Source organism: Tenrec ecaudatus, chromosome 16 (assembly GCF_050624435.1).
Source record: "Tenrec ecaudatus isolate mTenEca1 chromosome 16, mTenEca1.hap1, whole genome shotgun sequence".
NCBI lineage: Eukaryota > Metazoa > Chordata > Mammalia > Afrosoricida > Tenrecidae > Tenrec > Tenrec ecaudatus.
The window spans coordinates 80,900,415-80,919,486 of record NC_134545.1 but is presented as its reverse complement, the minus strand read 5'-3'; the positions used below and the strand labels follow the sequence as shown (position 1 = coordinate 80,919,486).

Below are 19,072 nucleotides of genomic sequence, written 5' to 3'. Positions count from 1 at the left end.
GTCAGAAATGACTCCCTGGCACCTAACAATGGCATGGTAATTGGTGACACCATGAAACACCCGATTTGGCATTCCTTTGTGATAAACGTATTTAACTGTTTATAAGCAACGCTTCACACTGTAGGCGGTGACATGTGCCACTATATATAAAATACTGACCCTTAAGACCAGTGCTCCAGTCTCATGACACCGCCTGCGACTTCACCACGCTCCGTAACTGCAGAAGTTATAGTTACTAGGACCGTGGGGGTGATTTCCTTTTGAAGTCACAGTCGCACTGTACTGCAAAGAAACCGTGTATGTACATGCTATGACATCGATTAACTTTAAAAGCACTGTAGTGAGAAAGCAGCCACTGTGAACATTGGTGTACATCATGGTTGCTTCTCCTCTATCCAGGGCCTTGCAATGTGACCTTTTTCAGAGCAATTGGCAGTGGTAGTTGGTCACCAACTAGTCCTTCTGCTCTCAGGATTGTGGAGGCTGATGTTTGCGTGCTCCAGTAGTTCATCGGTTCATATGCCATCTTCTTTCCTCTGGACCTTCGGTTGCTACTCCCCAGCGCTTAAGATCCCAGTGGATACTCACCCAAGTAGGATGTAGAACATTGGCTGTGTGAGCTATTTTATGCCAAGAGACTTTAATGTCTCACTGAGTGTCTGGTCCCAATCACCTAGGGCTAGTGACTCATTTCCTCACGGAGTTAGGCTATATCTATGAAGTATTCATAACGTTGCCTCCTACATGCCTCACCACAGTCATGTATATATTTTTAGCAAAGATGAATCCAAATGTACACCTGTCCCTTGTCATATCTATGGATATTCGTGGGAATACTCCCATCCATTCTTCCTCTCACACCTGTTCAACCTGCATGTCTAGCTAAGCATCTACTCATTAACTAGGGATTTTTCAAGACCTACTCAGGCACATATCTCTCACGTGACCCAAGGATTAGCGGTATCTGATTTATTCTTCAATATAATCAGAGAGGAAGTAAGTAAGTCTCAAAGACTAACTTGCCTACAGTCTCACTGCTAGAAGGTGCTGGAGGTGGCTCTGAATGCAGATAGTCTCAGTCTGACAGCTGGTACCCTAACCATGCGGGTGTGGACTTTCAACCTTAACACTGAGGGAATGGCACGGCTGACCTGGTGACTCCAGGCCTGCATTAGAATTCCATTCTGGATTAAACTTCTATGCTCTCAAGAGGCAACCTATCTTTTTATCAAACAGCTCGTGTCACAAAGAAAGCAAGAGACGAAGGCTGAACTGTCTGTCTGCTAAGAATGTTAACTCAACTGCGTTCTGAAAAGAAGTCCTTGATTAAGCATGTCCCTGGAGGTTAGGAAATAGGATTCAAATTGACCATGGTAAGATGAGCCTCTAACTATCTCATAACCCTATCACCAAGATGAGGTAAATGCCCATGAACTCAGTCTTAATGATACTTCATTATCCCTGCCTGGAATCTTCCACTCCATTTCTGCCCTCTGTAAGCCAGTTACTAGGTAAAGTCATAACCTTAGAGTCAGGGGAGAGACAGACCTGCAGCTCTGGCTTAAATTATTCCTGCCAGAATGTTTTGTTAAATAAATCTCGGGGTGTAACAATCTCAGATCGGGGCAAGTGAATTTCCTGGATTTACAGGTTTAGGAGAATAGTTTGACAAACTGCTGTAGCCTTTAGCTCACTTCCTCCCTCACATCGGGTCTGCCCTGGGTTGTTTCACCCGATGAACCCACTCTCTCCGCATGTTGGGACGCACTGCAGCATCTTGTCTGGTTGCTTGGGTGCCTCCCCAGTTCATGCAACATTTTATCCTTCAAAAGATGCTTGGTTTTTATTGCTAGCAGAGTGTGAGTCTGGCATTTCCCTACAACAGGCACAAAGATAGAAGAAAGCCAAAAGAGCGTTCCCAGCTCGATCCGATTGGGCGCAAAGTACGGATGATTAATCAGACCTGAACCACCACCTGGCCAGGCCCAGTGAGCATGGGAGAAGTTTGGGGAGACATAATATACCTGCTTTCTGCATCCGTGTAAACTTCAGGGTTTTGTCGGTTCTTATTTTACTCAGCGTTCTGAAACCCATCCGGAACCATTTCTCAGATGTCTTTAATCCCACTCCAAACACAGAAGTGAAGAGCTGAAATGGGGGAGGGGAGCCATGACATTAGTTTCTACAACAATCGTTGCGACTGTGAGGCGGTACTTCTAAAGATCTCAAGCAATTCAGAAAGCATGTGAGCAAATCTTTGACCCCCGTTTCTCCTGAACATTACAGGTAGGTGGGTGCTAATAATTTACTGGAAATAAGACATTATTATTTCAAGGCCCTTTCCTGGCAATGGCATGATAAGGTGAAACAGGGGAGAAGCAGCAGGTCAGACATACAGACATTACCTGATAGTGGCATTGGCTGCGTTATCAGTAAGTGATGACCTAACGTTATCTCTGTTGGGCCAGCGTCTCTTACATGTAAACATGTTCAGAATATTACTCTCACAATGTAAAGAGGAGTGTTTGTTCAGCTGGCTTGCTTTTCATCATCACACAACTGACATGGGAGAGATGCCAGACTCAACACTGGTTCTTCTATACTCTGAGCTGAGCCTGGCTCATAGCCGCACATTTTAGTTCTGGGCAAAACACTTCTCTGATCTATGGGTGAGGGATGGAGCTTGGAAGCTAAGAACTGTGTCTTGGATGAAGGACTGAGAAGGGTACATGGAAGCTGGTATGAATTTGTGCTCCCCCCCACTGTCCCACCCCCATCTGTATCCACTTATCAACTTTGCTAGGTCCCGATTCTCAGTGTTATGTGTAATTATCCTCCATTTTTGTGAACTGATGTCATCATCCCCGTGGTAATCAATGGATAACATGGTAAGCAATGGATAACATCTGTAAGCAATGGATAACATGGTAAGCATTGAATAACATCTACTCCTCAGAAGAAAGAAGAGACAATCTGCTCCTGGAAAGAGGTGCAGCCTTGGAAAACCCTTATGGGGTGGGTAGGAGTCACAATAAACTCAATGATAGTGAGTTTGAGTTTGTGAGTATGAGGTGAATGAGACAAGATCAATCAAAGTTCTGTTCATGAGGCAGGAGACCATCTACAGGATTAAGGTAGGTCACGAATCAATTTATTTTGAGATAGGAAAGGCACGAGACAAGTGAGCAGAGATGAGAGCAACCTTATGGCAACAGGAAAGAAAAGCTGAAAGTGGGGTGTGTTCTTGGGACCCAGAGTCCCTGTACTGACAAGCTCCTTCACTCAAGGGAAGCTCCAGGCACATGGAGATCTCCAGAAATGGTTGAGCCACAGCTGTTGTGAAGAGAAAAGAACCTTCAGAGCAGACACAGAGAGAATGTTTACCCCTTTAGCTGGTGCCGGGAATGAAGATGTCTGGCCACCTTAGCTGTGAGAGAATAAGTGGATTCTTCTGCTACAGCAGCACGAGACGGCTAAGACAGAGGTCTTGGTGAAAGTCATCATTTAAGGGAGGGGAAACTGGGAGGTCATCTTGCTCTAATCAAAAGAGGGTGCAGCCAGGAGAGTTCCCAAGAGAAGTTTGCCTTTTATGAGCAGGCCTGACCTATCCCTATGGTCTCAGCGTTTGCACTCAAGCGTAACACACTCCTGAAAGGTAAGGTATTTTGTATCTTCTGGTAGCCAAGCAACAGGCTAGGGCACCGTCAGTGATGCAGGCATCTGCTTCCTGGGCCATTCGGGATAAGTTACCCGATGAACTGTGACGCCATTGTAAATACGTATTTGTAACATAACTTACTTTGAAGGAGTTATATCGCTCATCATTCAACACAGCTTTCACTTCGGAACTTTCCCCATCTTCAATTATTTCCTGGATGAACAGAAGAAAAATATATTAGATGAGTGGTGTTAGAGACTCCGAAATCCACAGACCTGGCAGTTTGACCTTCACAGAAGATACGTCCATTGCAAGTAGGAGGCTTGCCTAGAAGATGTCGACAAGACATTTCCCTCTCATTCCACAAGCCCAAGCTCATCGTGTGGCTCGGATCTTCTCGACAATGCTCAAGGACAAAGATACTGTAGGAATGAGGTCCAACTCTACAGAACACCAAGTCAAAATAGTCGCCGTGTTGGTCCAAATATGTGTGATGTTCTTTGTAATAGATCTAAATGTGCTGAAACAAGAGGGCTTTTCACTTGAACAGAATAATTTTAGACCCACTAGGAAGCCAGTCCAAGAGTCGCCTTTAGATTTGGAATAATTTCCTTGAATAAGTTACCTCATATTTGACTATGTGGAAACTCACTCCTGGATAGGCTTTGGTGTGTGTGTGTGTCGGGGGTGGGGAGCCTTGGCTGAGATTGTTGCTGGATGCTGTCTAGTTGGCTACGCTTCATAGTGACCCTGAGCACAAGAATGAAACCCTGCTTGGTCCTGAGCCAGCCTCACAATTGTCGCGCTTGAGCCCATTGTTGAAGCCGCTGTGTCACTCTATCTTGCTGAGGAGATTCCTCTTGTTTGCTGACCCCTGGCTGCATCAAGCAGTCTGTCCTAACCCAGGGACTGGCCTCTCCAGATTGCATGTCCAATGGATGGCCTTGTTTCAAAGGAACATTCTGGTTGTCTGTTCTTTGGGCAGTCCATGGTACTTTCCTAGGCTTCACCCACGGCGTGATTCAAGCACATCAATTCTTTTGCGGTCTTCCTTCTTCTCTGCCCAACTTTCACATGCCTGGGACGTCATCTTACGATGATCCATGCTTGGATCAGGCCTGGGACGTCATCGTAAGTACCATGCTTGGATCAGGCACACCTTAACCCTCCAAGTGGCATCCTGGCTGCTCAACAGTTTAAAGAGGTCTTGGGCAGCAGGTTTACTCAATGCAGTGCACCATTGGATTTCCATGCTGAAGGCTACATTTCTTAATCTTCATTAAAAATGTGTTTTAATTCAGATGCTTCACTTGCTGGTGAGATTTGAGGTCACCGAGTCACCAGGATTAGTGATTATATGGGAGAGTCCTTTTTCTACTAGGTGATCTAGCTGTGATCCTATTAGGAAATGGATTATACATATGTGTACACGTGCACACATCTCTCTCCAGCCATACATATATAAACCCAGATAAAAGAAAAGAAGTCATGAATAAGATCTCTTTTATAGTTGCCTGGAAAATCTTTTAGACACACCTCTCTGTTTCTGTCTCTGCCTCTCTCCATATCAATTTTCGCTAGGAAAGGAATACCAGGAAGTGAGACCGATTGCACGTCACCCTTACCTCTATGACACACTTCACCTTGTCGTCCAGGCAGGGAATGCCTTTGGTGTCCTTCATGCTGATGATTGGGAAAGGAAGAGACTTCAGCACAGAAGCCGCTCTCATAAATGCCAGGCAAGACTCTCCATTTTCTCTAAACTCAAAGTTTTCAGCCAATATCTCAAAGGCATCCTGAAGAATAAATCCAAGTGAGCAAAGTCGTATCCATTTTCTAGCCTCTGGGCTAAGGGTCACTCAACAATGCTGCTTGCTCTCCCGTAAGTCTAGGTGTCTTCTGACAGTCTCCTTCAGTGCTAGCACTGAGTCTAATGGTGGTTTTGTGTCTGGAGCCACGATGTTTGCTGTGGAACTGAACCAGAACAATGGCTGGCACCAGAATCAGTGTGCTGCCATTCAAGAAGACATGCTTGTGCAAGGGTTAAGCTGTCTGTGACTAAGCACGAGGTCAGCCAGTGGAATCCACCCGCCTCTCCATGGGAGAAGACCTGGGGAGGTGCTCTGGTCCAAAGCACAGCCTAGGAAACCCGATGGGGTGGCTCTACTAGAAAGCTCTGAGTCAGGATTGAGTCCATGAGTGATTTAGTCAGAAAGTGCCTTCGTTCGCCCTGACCACATTCTTATACTATTTGCTTGTTGGCTAGAATTCTGTTCAGATGGTTGGAAACTCCACTCTCTTAGCACGAAACACTACACAAACCCATCAAACACAGCACTAAACTGAGGCTCCTGGAGCGAATGGATGTAATCTTAGGTCACGTGCCCCAAGGCCCGGTTATTTAAAGTGGGGTATGTTTGCATTTCTGGCAGAGGGGGAAGTAGGCACAGCTGTGTGACTTCACACTCATCCTGTCTGCTAACTGCAGTTTCCTTGCAGAAGTGGGGCTGGAAGTCTAGAAATGAGAAACTTTGTACTTGGTGCAAACACCCCCCCCCCAAAAAAAAACTTGTGGCCACAGAGTCAATTCTGACTCATCTCGCCCGTAGAGGACACAGCGGCACTGTGCCGCCCCGTTGAGTTTCCAGGGCTGTAATCTTTGCAGGAACCGATAGCCACATCTTTTTACTGGAGGGGCTGATGGATCCCAGCTGCCAACTTTTCTCTTAGTAACTGAAAGCTTAATACACAGCGCTAGCACATTTCATCCAGCTGATGACTGCCCCCAGGCTAGAAGACAAGAAGGTGCGGGCTTATTAGGGTCACCTGAAGCACAGTTATCAAGCCCCAGAGCTGGATAGGGCTTTAAAGAGGATCGATGTGCTAGCACAATGGTTAAGGGCTGGCAGCTAGAAGGCAGACCGTCAGTCCAAAGGCACCAGGAGTTCTGTAGGCCAAGGTCTTTGTAGAACAGAGCAACACCCATGGGAAAGTTCTGCTCAGCCACGTAGAATCACTATGAGTTGAGAATGATTCTACAGCACCTGGTAGTAAGATAATTTCTTCATACAGAGATGAAGTAGCAGAGACTCGGAGAATTTGTCCACGATAGGGGCGGAGTTGGCTCAATGGCAGTGAGTTTGGTTGTGAACAAGTTTATCAGGCTGAGCGGAGGCTCCAGGTCTGCTGACTCGTGGCCTTTTTGTTGGTCAACAAAGATGGCCTATGCACCAAGGCTATTTTTTATGTAATTTACTCTTACTATATATTGAACTGGGAGCCCTGGTGGTGTAGTGGTTCTACATTGGGCTACTAACCATGAATTCAGTAGTTCGAAACCACCAGCTGCTCCTATGGAGAAAGACAGGACTTTCTTTTCCCTCAAGAATGACAGTCTCAGAACTCACAGGAACAGTTCTACTCTGTTCTAGAGGGTCGCTATGAATCAGCATCTATTCCACGGCAGTCCGTGGGTTGTTGCTTTTTTTTTTTCCTTCAGTTGATGGCTTAAACTAGGTTAGGCATTTGGCCACTAAATGAAAGGTTAGCAGTCCAAACCCATTTGTTGCTTCCAAACGGATAGTTTTGGAAACACTAGAGTTGTTACGGGTTGGAATCGGCTTGCTGGGAATGGGCTCTGAGTTATGTACTGGACTAATAGAGCATTTTGTTTTTCAGACCATGTGCCTTTGAGAAGAGTTGGGCCTACAGCAGTAATAACTTACACTCTCGGAAGAACGCAATCCAGACTAGTAGCACTGTAGACAGTCCCAGATAGGCAAGGAGAAAAATGTGAAACCAAACTCATATTCTTGTAAAAGATCAGACTTACTGGACCCAGTAGAAATGAGAGGAATCCTAAGATTGCCCTGCAATTCCCTTGAGTCTACTGTACTAAACCCACACCAGAAACTCACCCTTGGGTTAATAGCAGTTTGGCTCATAAAACACACAATAGCACCCACGTGCTCCTTTGCAAACCACCCGTATGAGACTCGTCCACATTAACGTGAAAGCAAAGGGCAGCAGAGGTAAGGACTGTGGAGTGTACGCAAGACATTTAAAAATGAAGCAAAGATGAGAAGCAAGGGAGCAGGGACGTCAGATGAATAGAAAGGGAACACCTGGAACCCAAAGGTGACACATTGTGGAAAAGTCAAGGTCACGGAACCAGAGCATAGAAATTGTTCAATGGGCCTAATTTGCGAAGTAAACTTTCATCTCAAGCATAAGAAAGTACGGTAATCAAATGAAACATTTTTTAAAAGAACATAATCCAGGTGGATGAGTGTTTCTCCACTTCCATGAAAGATGGAAGCCTTGTTTTGACACAAGGAGAGCCAGAGATCAGGATAGGTAGGTGGGTAAATGGGTATGGGGAATACTTTCCTGAATTTTCAGAAATTTCTGTGATCAATAGATAAGTGGGAAGAAGCTGCAAGTCATTCTTCGGGGGTGTTGTTGCAAACCCCCATTACCGTGAAGATGCGGTTACAGTTGTTCAGAGAGGTTCTCCTCTGGCACGCGTATTGGGAGATGCTGTCCGCAGCAGGTGGTGGGGTCTTCTGGGGACGGGCGTTGGCGTTGGATGAAAGATCTCTTCTCGTCTAAACAAATGCAGAAGCGCCCAGTTTAAGAACAATGGCGACACTGATAGATATAGATGGAAAGAAGCTCTGGAGCCCATTTGATAACGATTGTATTTGGAAGGGCAATAAAACTGTGAGCAAGCAGAAGTGTTATGTTTTACCTCTTTTATGTGTGAATTTGCTCAAATGAAACATGCATTATTTTTGCAATCAGTAATGAAAGTATGAAAAAGAACCATCAATTAAATATCATTTTCCTTTCCTTTGCATGTATGTAGTTGTGGTCCAAGACCTCTTTCCTCCTGAATGTCTGCAACTCTGGATCAAGGATTTAAAATTAAGACATAACTGTTCTATACTTTTTTCTTGTTGAATTAACATAATAAGAACAAGGACTAAGAAAGGGCACGTTTTCCTGTTGCCAGGGCATCCACATTTGGATGTTTTGAAATGTTTGGTGGGTAAACTGGTTCATCACAATAAACCAAAAAGTCAAACTCAATGCCGTCAAGTCACATCTGACTCATAGCCGCCCTATCTTGTGTTTCCGATGGCAACAATCTTCCTCCCTCAGAGCTGGGGGTGGCCTTGTTTGAATCACACACAGTCACTGCAGTTAGCAGTCTGACACCTACGTGACAGTGCCCACCATTATTCATGCTGTGTACATACCAGGCACCGATGTACATTTGAATGCTTTAGATGTGTGCCACCCTAGTCCTCAGAGCCAGGTTAGGTGGTAGACTATACTCTTTGGATCTCATATAAGAGACAGCGGCAGCTCAGGAAGCATAAGCGCCTTGGGCAAAGTCCCCCTAGGGTTCAGCAGAGAATCTGTAGAGGAGTCCTGGGGGTGCCGTGGCTACCCGCTGGGAAAGCTCAGCACCTGCTCTGCAGGAGAAAGGGGAGGCTTTCTACTCCCCTAAGAAGTTACAGTCTCAGACCCCCACAGGGGCAGTTCTACCCTCTTCCTACAGGAGTCAGAACCGGCTCTCTGGCAGGGAGTGTGGAGAGCGATTCTACGAGTGACTACGGGGCGAGTGGGGTGCTGGTGGAGGATGCCAAACAATTATGCACTCCGCTGCTAACCACAAGGTTGGAGGTTTGAGTCCACCCAGAGGTGCCTCGGAAGAAAGATCTGGTCATCTACTTCCAAAGCCCTATAGAGCGCCGCTCTGCTCTGATTCCTGCTGGACCACCATGAAGCAGAGTCAGCTCAAGGGCAACTGGTCTACTGGTGTCAAAGGACAATAGCAATCACTTACAACAAGCTGGTGTTTTCCTGTCATCTCCACTGGTTTTCCTGCTCCCATGCATTCTATCAGCCAGGAGACATCGAGGAGCTCCAGTTGTGCGCTGGATTTTATTCTCTGCACCTGCAGCCACTCTAGAACATCGGAACCAGAGGTGTTTTCTGCCACAATGTGGGTGACGGAGTCACTGCAAGGTGCAAGAGACAGTTACCAGCTGGCAGGGCTTCCGACAGCAGAAGCCGCATCTTTTACCTCCGAGTGCTCAAGCATTCCACTCCGTGGAGAGAGGCATGCACTAGACTGTGGTACAGACTGGGTGGATTTAGGCAAGTTCTTTCTCTCTTTTTTTTTCCTTGTGAAAATGCATTTATTAAAAAAATATTTTATTGAGGGCTTTTACAGCTCTTGTAACAATCCATACATCAATTGGATCAAGCACATTTGTACATATGTCACATCATTATTTTCTAGACATTTTCTATTGAACCCTCAGTATCAGCTCCTCTTCCCCCACCCTCCACCTTCGTGGGCCCTGGATAAATTATAAATTATTATTATTTTCTTATACTGATCACTGTCTCTCTCTCGTGGTTTCTGTTGCTCGTCCCCCTGGGGCAATCATTGAGTTCGTCCTCTTTACTGTAATGACTACACATATTAGACACAAGAAGAGTAAAGGAAGAATGAACAAGATGAACAAGAATGTAGAAGATGGAAGATGCAATTGATCTTAAGATAGCACCCAGGAGCTGCAAATGGTTAATGTGCAAGGGTTGCACATTAGGTTGGAGATGCAAGTCCACCCTGAGGTGCCTGGGAAGAAAGGCCTGGTAATCGCTATCTGAAAAATCAACCTCAGAAAACCTGAGGGACCTCAGCTCTGCTCTGCCCAGCCTGGGGCCACCATGGTTCACAATCCACTTGATGGCCACTGGCTCTGGTTTCTGAACCTTCTATGTGTGGTTTTCCTGTGTTATTTTAATTTGTAGAGAGCTTTAACCCAGGGTATTTTAAACTTGTTTAACTGTGACTCACAGAAATCCATTTCATAGCATGACCCCAAGTTGAAATAGGTATGAAAGGGCTTCCAAATCCCATTACGGCTCCATTCCCCCCCCCCCCCCAGCACCTTTTTGAAGACCCTTCGGGTAGATAAAGATTTGCTTGTAGCATCCCACTAAGTCAACCGGTGGGCAGCTTTTGGGAAATATGGCTTTACCCTTGGTTTAGAGCACCACCTTGTCAGGTAAGGTGGATAAGGATCTTTTCCTTAAGAACTATAGAGCACTTACTAGGATCCAGTCACTGTCTGAGTACTTTACACCCATCATCCCACTTAGTACTAAGAGAGAGCTTCAGATGTTATCCTACTCAGACTTCAAACCATGAGAAAACTGAAGAACAGAGAGGTTTAGAGACATCTGAAAGGTCACACAGTAGGTAAATGGCCCCACCCTTTTTCCTTCTCTTCTGGCTCTAATATGTTATTCCTAGTTTTTAATACACCTCTGGTGCCAGCATCAAATTGTCCCCACTTATGGTGGGAGGAAATGGAAACCCATGGAGGTAAATTCATTTGCCTTGGGCCATCCCAACTAGAACAGCCTAGAATTTGTGATAGCTTGTCTAGAGTTCTGTTTTGTGCTACCCAGTTTCACCTGAATAAGTCCATGTGGATGGTGGAATGGCATTTAACACACCATGGGAGGGCAGACCCATTGGCCCAGCCCCCGAAGCCAGGTGGTAGCTAACTAAGCATTGATTTTTGAAGCAGTGTTCAGGAGGACGTCCATGGGACCAGACGTGTGAAGGCAGCACATGTAGACCGTGCGTGGCTATCTACGCACATGGAGTCGGGGCATTGAAGCTGTGCAGGTGCCAGTGACGAGGCAGAGGGAGCCACTTCAGTTTGCCCCGGTGCCTCTCCTGGTGCCTGGAGCAGCGGAGGAAAAGTAATGGAGGGGCCCAAGGGGTGGGTATTTCAGAGGGGCCTTCCTGCCAGAGGGGCTGGTCCAGCAGGGCTTTGTGAAGGAGAAGCCGCTGGTGGGACTATTTTTTTTAATATACATAAAATAAGGGATTCAATGACTTTCAGTCACCGAAGAGCCTATACATTTGGGAAATAGCAAGAACAGATAGCACACCCACACATCCAAGAAAATAAGTAGAATGATTTTCTCTTCCTCTTTCTCCTCCTTTTTTTTGCTTTTTCAAATATTGACTTTGATTCATTGGGTAGGCTTTTGTTGCCCTAGGTTCCCGGTCAAGGTGGTGGTGGTGATGACAGGGTTGGGGTACCAAGGAGGAAAACGGCAGGTTCTGGGCATTGGGATCTTCCCCTGCATCGACGGTTCTTGGTGCCTGTGATCTGGGAGAAGCAAGGGCCTCGGGGTGGAGCTGGGACTGTGGTCTGGCTTTACTGGATGGGATGTAGTGTCCTAGGACTACCTGACAAGTCCCTCCAAGGGGGTGGCTTTCTAGAACAGAAATGTATTTCTTCACAGTTCTGAAAACTAGAAGTCTAAATGCAGGACACCCCGCATGCTCTCACTGGCGGAGGGCACATGTATGTGCTCTCTCCGTGTTGGTTCCAAGGAGAGCTACTTCCTCATCTTGACTTGCATTTCCTCGGATTCCTTGATTTATAGATGGATCCTCACATGGTATCTTCCTCCCGTTATGACTCTGTTTCCGTGTCTGTACCCCATTTCTAAGACCTCAATAATAGAGAATTAGGGACCACCCCACTCTCTGAAGTCCCCCCGTTAACTAGTAACATTTGCAAATGCAAACCCTATTTCCCCAACAGGACCACGTTCCCTGGTGCAGGGGTTGGCCCTTCGAGATGTCTTTTTATGTATTTATTCATTTTTGTGTGTTGGTCTTGTTGTTTCTTTTAAACTAGTTTATTTTTTTGGTCAGTGTGAAACACACGCACAGACAACTAGAAGAGACACCGGTTTGGCAGTTTTGCAAGTCCAGTTTGGTATCATTCATTTTTCTTTAAGTTGTGCCACAGGGTTTTTTTTTAAAACCCCCTTTTCGAATTGTTCCTCCTCCATTAACACGACTTCATACCCCCCTCCCAAAACTTCCAGTCCACACTCAGGTGGCTGCTTTCATTTTGATTCCACATCAGTTAGTTCTCCACAGCCCTGTACTGTTGTGTTAAGAATCTGGAAAGTACTAGAAACTGCCAGAAGCAAGAGAAGCCAAGATGTCTTTTAGGGGTGGGCAGCGGGGATATATTTCCACTGATAACAGATTGGTAAGAATAAGGTATCTGGCAGATCGAATTTGAGTTCTTCGGGAAGTAAAGGCTAGTAGCCGGAAGCGGAAGTGGCCGCGTCAGTAGGTACAGTAATATTATCCAGGGTCATGGAGCCATCGAGTGGATGGCAACTCCCAGAGACCCCATAGGACGGGATAGAGCTGCATCCATGAGTTTCCGAGACTGACTATTAACTGACTATGGGAGTAAAAGGCCCGTCTTTCTCCTGAGGAGCGGCTGACTGGTGGTTTCAAAATTCAGAACTTGCTGATCTCAGTCCAATGTGGTGTGATCCTTCAGGGTCCTGGAAGCCTGGTGCAGGCAGTCGGGTCTCATGTGGAGATCGCAGGGATTTGGGGAGCAGGGTAATGATCACATTAAAGTGTATTTTAAAAGACTCCGCTGATGCACTGGATGATTTGGGAGGGAGAGCTGCGGTTTGGCGGGTGGGGAAGAGGGCAGGACAACAGCAGATGAAACAAGAGCCCAAGTGGAATGTGATTTTACCCCAGTCTCCTTCCTGCAGAACTAGAACTTGAAGCATAAAGAAAATAGGATGGACAGGTAGCTTTCGTTCACCTGGAAGGGAGCCAAATAGCACTGCAGTAGGTCTCTCATTGTATTACGGAGACATCAGGATTTGAGAGACGGCATGCATCTGGAGAAAGGTACCTGTTCCTGCCTAGTCAGTTCTGATTCATGGCAAGGCCATGAGCGTCGGGGTAGCACTAAGCTCCATAGGCTTTCAAGGGCTGGAGGGCTTTGGGGGAAGTAGATTGCCTGGCCTTTCTTCTGAATAAGCTGGAACTGCAGTGAGTAGCTGAGTATGTTACTACTCGTGTGATCAGAGGAAGGGATTGGGGAGCAGACCTGAAGATTGGCAGGAGATCGGAATGGAAATGTCCCACTGACGATTGGAATCTGAGGTTGGTGCTGGGAGAGAGGTCAGGGCTGGAGGTCGGAGCCAAGGCCACCCAGTGGAAAGGCCAGTCAGATGGGCTGCAGGACCACAGACTTCCAAAAGAACAAACCAATCCGTCTCCGGAGAAGTACAGCCAGAAGACCCTGTAGTGTCAAGGGTGTCAAGACGTCGCCTCACATACTCTGGACACATTGTCAGGAGAGCCCAGTGCCTGCAGATGGACATCATGCTTGGTCAAGTAGAGGGGCAGTGAAAGAGGAAGCCCTCGACAAGAAGGATGGACACAGTGGCCGCACACTGGGCTCACACAGAAGAACAAAGATGAGGAGGTACAGGATCGGGCAGTGCTTCCTTCATTGCCCACGGGGTCTCTCTGAGTTGGATTCAACTCAACGACACCTAACGATAACAACATTGATCAAGTGAAAGGGTATTTCCTTTGGGGGGGGGGGTGACCTATCATGAATACGACAAGCGCGAGGGCTTCTTTAGAGGTTTAAAGAATATTGAAGGGTGCACGGGTGAGAAAAAGTCCAGGAACGTTGTGCTGAGGATTTGCTTCCGTCACGATCATGCACGGGCTCATTCATTCTCTGAGGGCAGCAGGGGCTGACCCCACCCAACCTGAAGCCCTGTTCTTGACCTTTAGATTTCTTTTTGTTCCACAAACTAGGAAAAAAAAACCCAAATCATTAAAACACCATAATTTTAGTTCCTGGAGGATCTCAAAGCTATCGATTTGAGGTCCTGTAAATTGGAGAACCCAGAAGTCCTCAGGGAAGGGTTAGAGAGGTGGAAACACCACCTTCAGACGTCTGTAGATCTAGACGGAGGGAAGGTTGAGAAACAATAGCGTCAAATTTTGATATTTCATTTTTAATTCAAGTTTCGAATATGTTTTTGGACTTACCCTCATCTTGACTAGTGATGGTTATAACAATACCCATTTTTGCCTAAAGCCACCGAGGGAGCTAGGTGTACTGAAGAGAAGACCTACGGTTCACCTTCCAACTTCGTGCCCCTTGCCATTGACTCTCAGACCTCTTCAGTGTGTGTGTGTGTGTGTGTGTGTGTGTGTGTGTGTGTGTGTCCAAGCTTGCATCATTGGGTCAGAATGACATGCACTCCTTGTACTGTTAATCCAAGTATATTTGCGGATGCCAGGCTATATACATCATATGAAGGAAGACTCTGGTGTGAACTTCCAATGCCTCCTCATTAAGCAACAAGCAAACAAAACAGAACAAGGAAGCCGAGGGTGGGGGTGCCTCTGGTGGTGCGGTGGTTAAAGCACTTGGCCCATAACCGAAAGGTCGGTGGTTTGAACTCACCAGCTGCTCCCTGAGAGAAAGACGTCACCATTTGTTTCCATAAAGATGTATTTCCTCGGAGAACCTAGAGGGCAGGCACTTCTCTGCCCTATAGGCTTGTGTTCCCACGTGATGGCAGTGGGGTTTTTCAGGATCTGGTGATGCACGGGTGACGGCACTTGGCTACTCACCAGAAAATCAGTTTGAAGCCACCAGCAGCTCCACGGGAGAAGGGCATGGCTGTCTGCTTCTATAAAGATTTCAGCCTTAGAAACCCCAAGGGGCAGTCTGTCCAGTCCTGCGGGGTCACCATGAATTGGAATAGATTTGGCAATGACAGCTTTTCTCTCGTTTCTTTTCTATCTCCAGCATATGGACTACGTTGTGACAGCTGCAATAAGACCTTAGCACAGGAGGATTTGCCCCAGAAAAGATGAAAGAGCCGTTGCCATAGTGACCCACCGAGATGGAGACTCCTCAGGGAGGCTGCCAAGCTCTCTCGGGTCTGGGTTTTCCCTGCACCTCAGAGGGAGATGGGTGGAAGAGATGGCAGTGGAGGGGAAGCCTGGAGATTCTTCGGCTAACATCAGACCCCTCAATCCAGACACAGCTGTCACCCTTTTCCACATCACCCTCTCACCTAGGATTCTTCTGGCCAGAACCTGGCCTCCTGACAGAGGCACCCAGCAAGCATGGTGAGCGAAGTAAGTGATGTGAGACACCCAGGCAAGCCATCCAGCGTAGACATCAACAGGAGAAAAAGCCCAGAGTGCCGTCCTCCAGACAACGAGCACAAATACCAACATCGCATCCACACGTCTAGACGTGAAGTACTTGTCGGCTCCCCACAGCCCTGGAAGGTAGCCAATGTCATTTCAGACGCAAACGCTGAGCAAAGGGCGGCGCGTGCAGCTTGGGCCCAACCCCAGGTGTGCCTGACGGAGGCAATCATCTCTTAACCGTTCTAGTCGGCTGTGGTTTGGAGTCCCGAATGAGGTTTTGTTTGTTTAAATATGCGTCTATCTCTTCCCATTTTGTCTGTCACCAACGATCTCCACCTTTCTCCCGAGGGGAAGAAATCAACGAGAGTGGTATTGTAAAGGGCAAATCGATCTGGGCACCGGCTGCCATGGTCTCTGCCCTCCCCTGAGCGCCCCGAGCATCCTTCTCACGGAAACCCTCGGGCAGCCACCCGCCACCTCGCCGAGGCCTTGAAGCGCGCCTGAGATAGATTGATGGTGAAACACCGATTCACTTCTCGAGGTTCCTCTAGAGTCTTAGCCATAACCAGTTAATTCTGTCCTGGACAAAATACGCGAGGCATTGAACCAATGGTGGCTATTGTGGACTAGGCTTTGGCCCTCGGCTCCCCACAGAGACAATGATTTAGGGCCTTCTGCTCCGATGTGCTTGGCCGGTGCTTCATGTCCCTGAGAGCAGAGATTGGGGGGACTAGTCTTTGGGTTCTAATGAGCCCGAGTGCCCAGAACATGGCCAAACTCACTGTAGGGGCTCAGTAGATGCTGGTTGAATGGGCAAATGAATGGATTCATTGGTTTCAAAAGGAAGTTTCTTAAACCCTAGTATCTTCCAGAGACATTCAAACTTTGTGGTTTAAAGGGCAAGACTTCTATTCTATTGCACAGTTCCGTGGGTCAGAAGTTGAGGCCGATTGAGCTGGGTGAGCGTGATGCTTCTTTCCCACAGGCAGCTGACGGGGGTTGCTCAGGACCATTCAAACTGTGGGTGTGCTGGCCTGGAGGGCTCAAGGTGGGCTCCTTCACTTTTCTGGCCCCCTGGTGGGGACACCTGGAATGCTCGTATCAGCTGGAAATATTGACCCAACAACTTTACATGACCTTCCCGAGTATGTGACCTTCTTACAGAGAATCTCTGGGATTCGAGAGTGTTCCAGAAACCAAAGCAGAAGCTTCATGACTTTCTAGGAGCCGGCCTCCATACCCGCACAGGCTCACTGGCGCTGTCCCCATCGGTGGCAGCGGCCACAGCTCAGAAAGGGAAGAGTCCCTGCTTCTCGATGCAAGCCAGAGTGTCTTATAACCACCTCCCAGCCACGCGAAGGCCACGCGAAGAAGCACTTAATTAAAATCGCGCTTTGGCCCTGGCAGAGGTGTGGCTTCTGGCTTCCTCTCCCTTCACAATGGTGAGGAAGAGACTCGCCACCAGTCTCGGCCCACAGCCGATTCCTGTGCGGCAGAGGTCAGACCGGCCTCCCCCTCCAAACTTTCTACCAATTCTTGCACCGACTGTCCCTTCCACAGCATTCTCTACTTTTCTGTTGGGTTGAGTAATTTGTTGCGACGGCCACACAGAACTCATGGACAATTTCACAGCTCTGAAGCCTGTTAGGGAAGTAACAGGGCCCAATTAAGGATTGGGAACACCCAGGATACAGTTCTTAGATCAGAACAGCCTCTGTTTATGTAGACACATCTCTCTCTGGGGTTTGACCTGGAGTCACACGGCCCTTAGCTTACGCCAATATGGCAATGCTTTTTTAGTGATGTGCCCACAGGCTCCTGGTCAATACGGAAGGCTCAGCCCGCAGGCTCTCAGCCCTCCAGACAAGTGCCCAGAGGCATGCCACTTTGTCAGCAAGCCTCCTGCCCCCAATCAGCTTTCTCCCTCTGTAGACTGGGAAACCCACCACTCTTTCTCTTGTCCATCTCCTTGTTCTGTGGCCATGTTTTAGGACCACTGTTTCTTACTCTCAAGCTTGTCAGATCACTCGGTCTCCTGGATTGAGGGGAGTCCGCCTGGCGAACTTGAGTCCAGAGGGTGCACCCCACTCTTGGACTTTCTTCCTTGATGGTCATGAGGTCTCCCCTTCCCACCGCTGGAATGGCTCCCTTGAAGCTTCGTAAAATGGGAAAACGAACCAACCTCTGTGTTCGCATACCATACATGCCTTCTATGGGCATGCGAAATCCTTGTCTTTTAAACCACAAAGGTGCCATGTCCCTTATTTGCATTATTAGCAAGCTATTCCATCCCCTTGGTGGGCAGGCCACAAGCACCTCACATTTGCAGAATCCTACCCAGTTGTAAAAAATGATGTGAAAGAGGCATCTGACTTCCCAGGGGGAAGGAGAATCAAAGTCCACATCAGCCCCAGGCCAGGACCTGTGAGGTGGGCTTCAGACAGGCTTCCACTCTCCAATCTTCTTTAGCAATGGTGACACCAGCCATCCCTCCCCTGGCACTCTCCATGCCTCTGTTGGGTTTGACGATTCATTGCAGCGCCACACAGAACCCACAGACAATCCTCACAATTATGAGGCTAATTAGCGGAGTAGCACTCACAATATGGGGTGAATTGGCGAAGTGTAACAAGTTGCAATTCAAGATCAGGAATGCTCAGACTACAGTTCTTTGGTGGGGAGTCACTCTACTCACACCAGGCCTCCAAGCACACCTCTCGCTAGTGCTCAGCCTCTCCGGCCTGTGGCCCTTTGGTTTCTGCCCTGCTTGAGCAATGCTACTAAGCTCCTTTAGCATGCTTGCTAAATGCCTGCCCAAAGGGCGCTTCACTCCACCACAAGCTTCAGCCAAAGGGCCCTGAGCTCTCGCTTCATGGGTCAGCAAGTCTAGTGCATCTGATTCAATGCATGGGAACAGCAAACTCTGAGAGCAGGGCTCCTGCCTGAGGGCACTCAGCCTTCTTATTCCACAGGCCGGAAAGCACACTGCTCTGTCTCATGCTCTTCAAGCTGCTGCCTCAGTTGCTGTCACTTCTCTGGTGTCATAGTTTTCTGCCTCCTAGATTGAGGAGTCTCAACATGCAAGGATGTCAGCGTTCAAAGGTCACCACCTCCTCTGGCTCCTCCTACTTGATGGCAGTGAGCTCTCCCATTCCTGCTTCTGAGATGACTCATTTTAAACCCAGTGGAAAGGTAAACTGACCAATCCCCTTGCTGGATTTCCATAGACCTTAGTTGCTTGGCCCCACACATTCATCTGGGGGAGTTAGAGACTAGGGCTAGGAGAGCCATTCAGTGTACCACACCAGCCACTGCATGGGAGCTCAGCTGTCTGCAGTGGTTCTCAG

The 19,072-nt window shown here is 47.7% G+C and overlaps 1 protein-coding gene across 1 annotated transcript in view; it reads right to left on the bottom strand.

The window, feature by feature from the left end:
• Window positions 1-19,072, bottom strand: part of DNTT (DNA nucleotidylexotransferase) — a 41,852-nt gene that overhangs the window by 13,305 nt on the left and 9,475 nt on the right. Inside the window, exons 3-7 of the mRNA XM_075533448.1 lie at window positions 9,513-9,687; window positions 8,137-8,265; window positions 5,284-5,454; window positions 3,800-3,871; window positions 2,025-2,148 (exon numbers count right to left, since the gene is read on the bottom strand). Coding sequence (XP_075389563.1) covers window positions 2,025-2,148; window positions 3,800-3,871; window positions 5,284-5,454; window positions 8,137-8,265; window positions 9,513-9,687 — 671 coding nt within the window. The remainder of the gene's footprint in view (window positions 1-2,024; window positions 2,149-3,799; window positions 3,872-5,283; window positions 5,455-8,136; window positions 8,266-9,512; window positions 9,688-19,072) is intronic.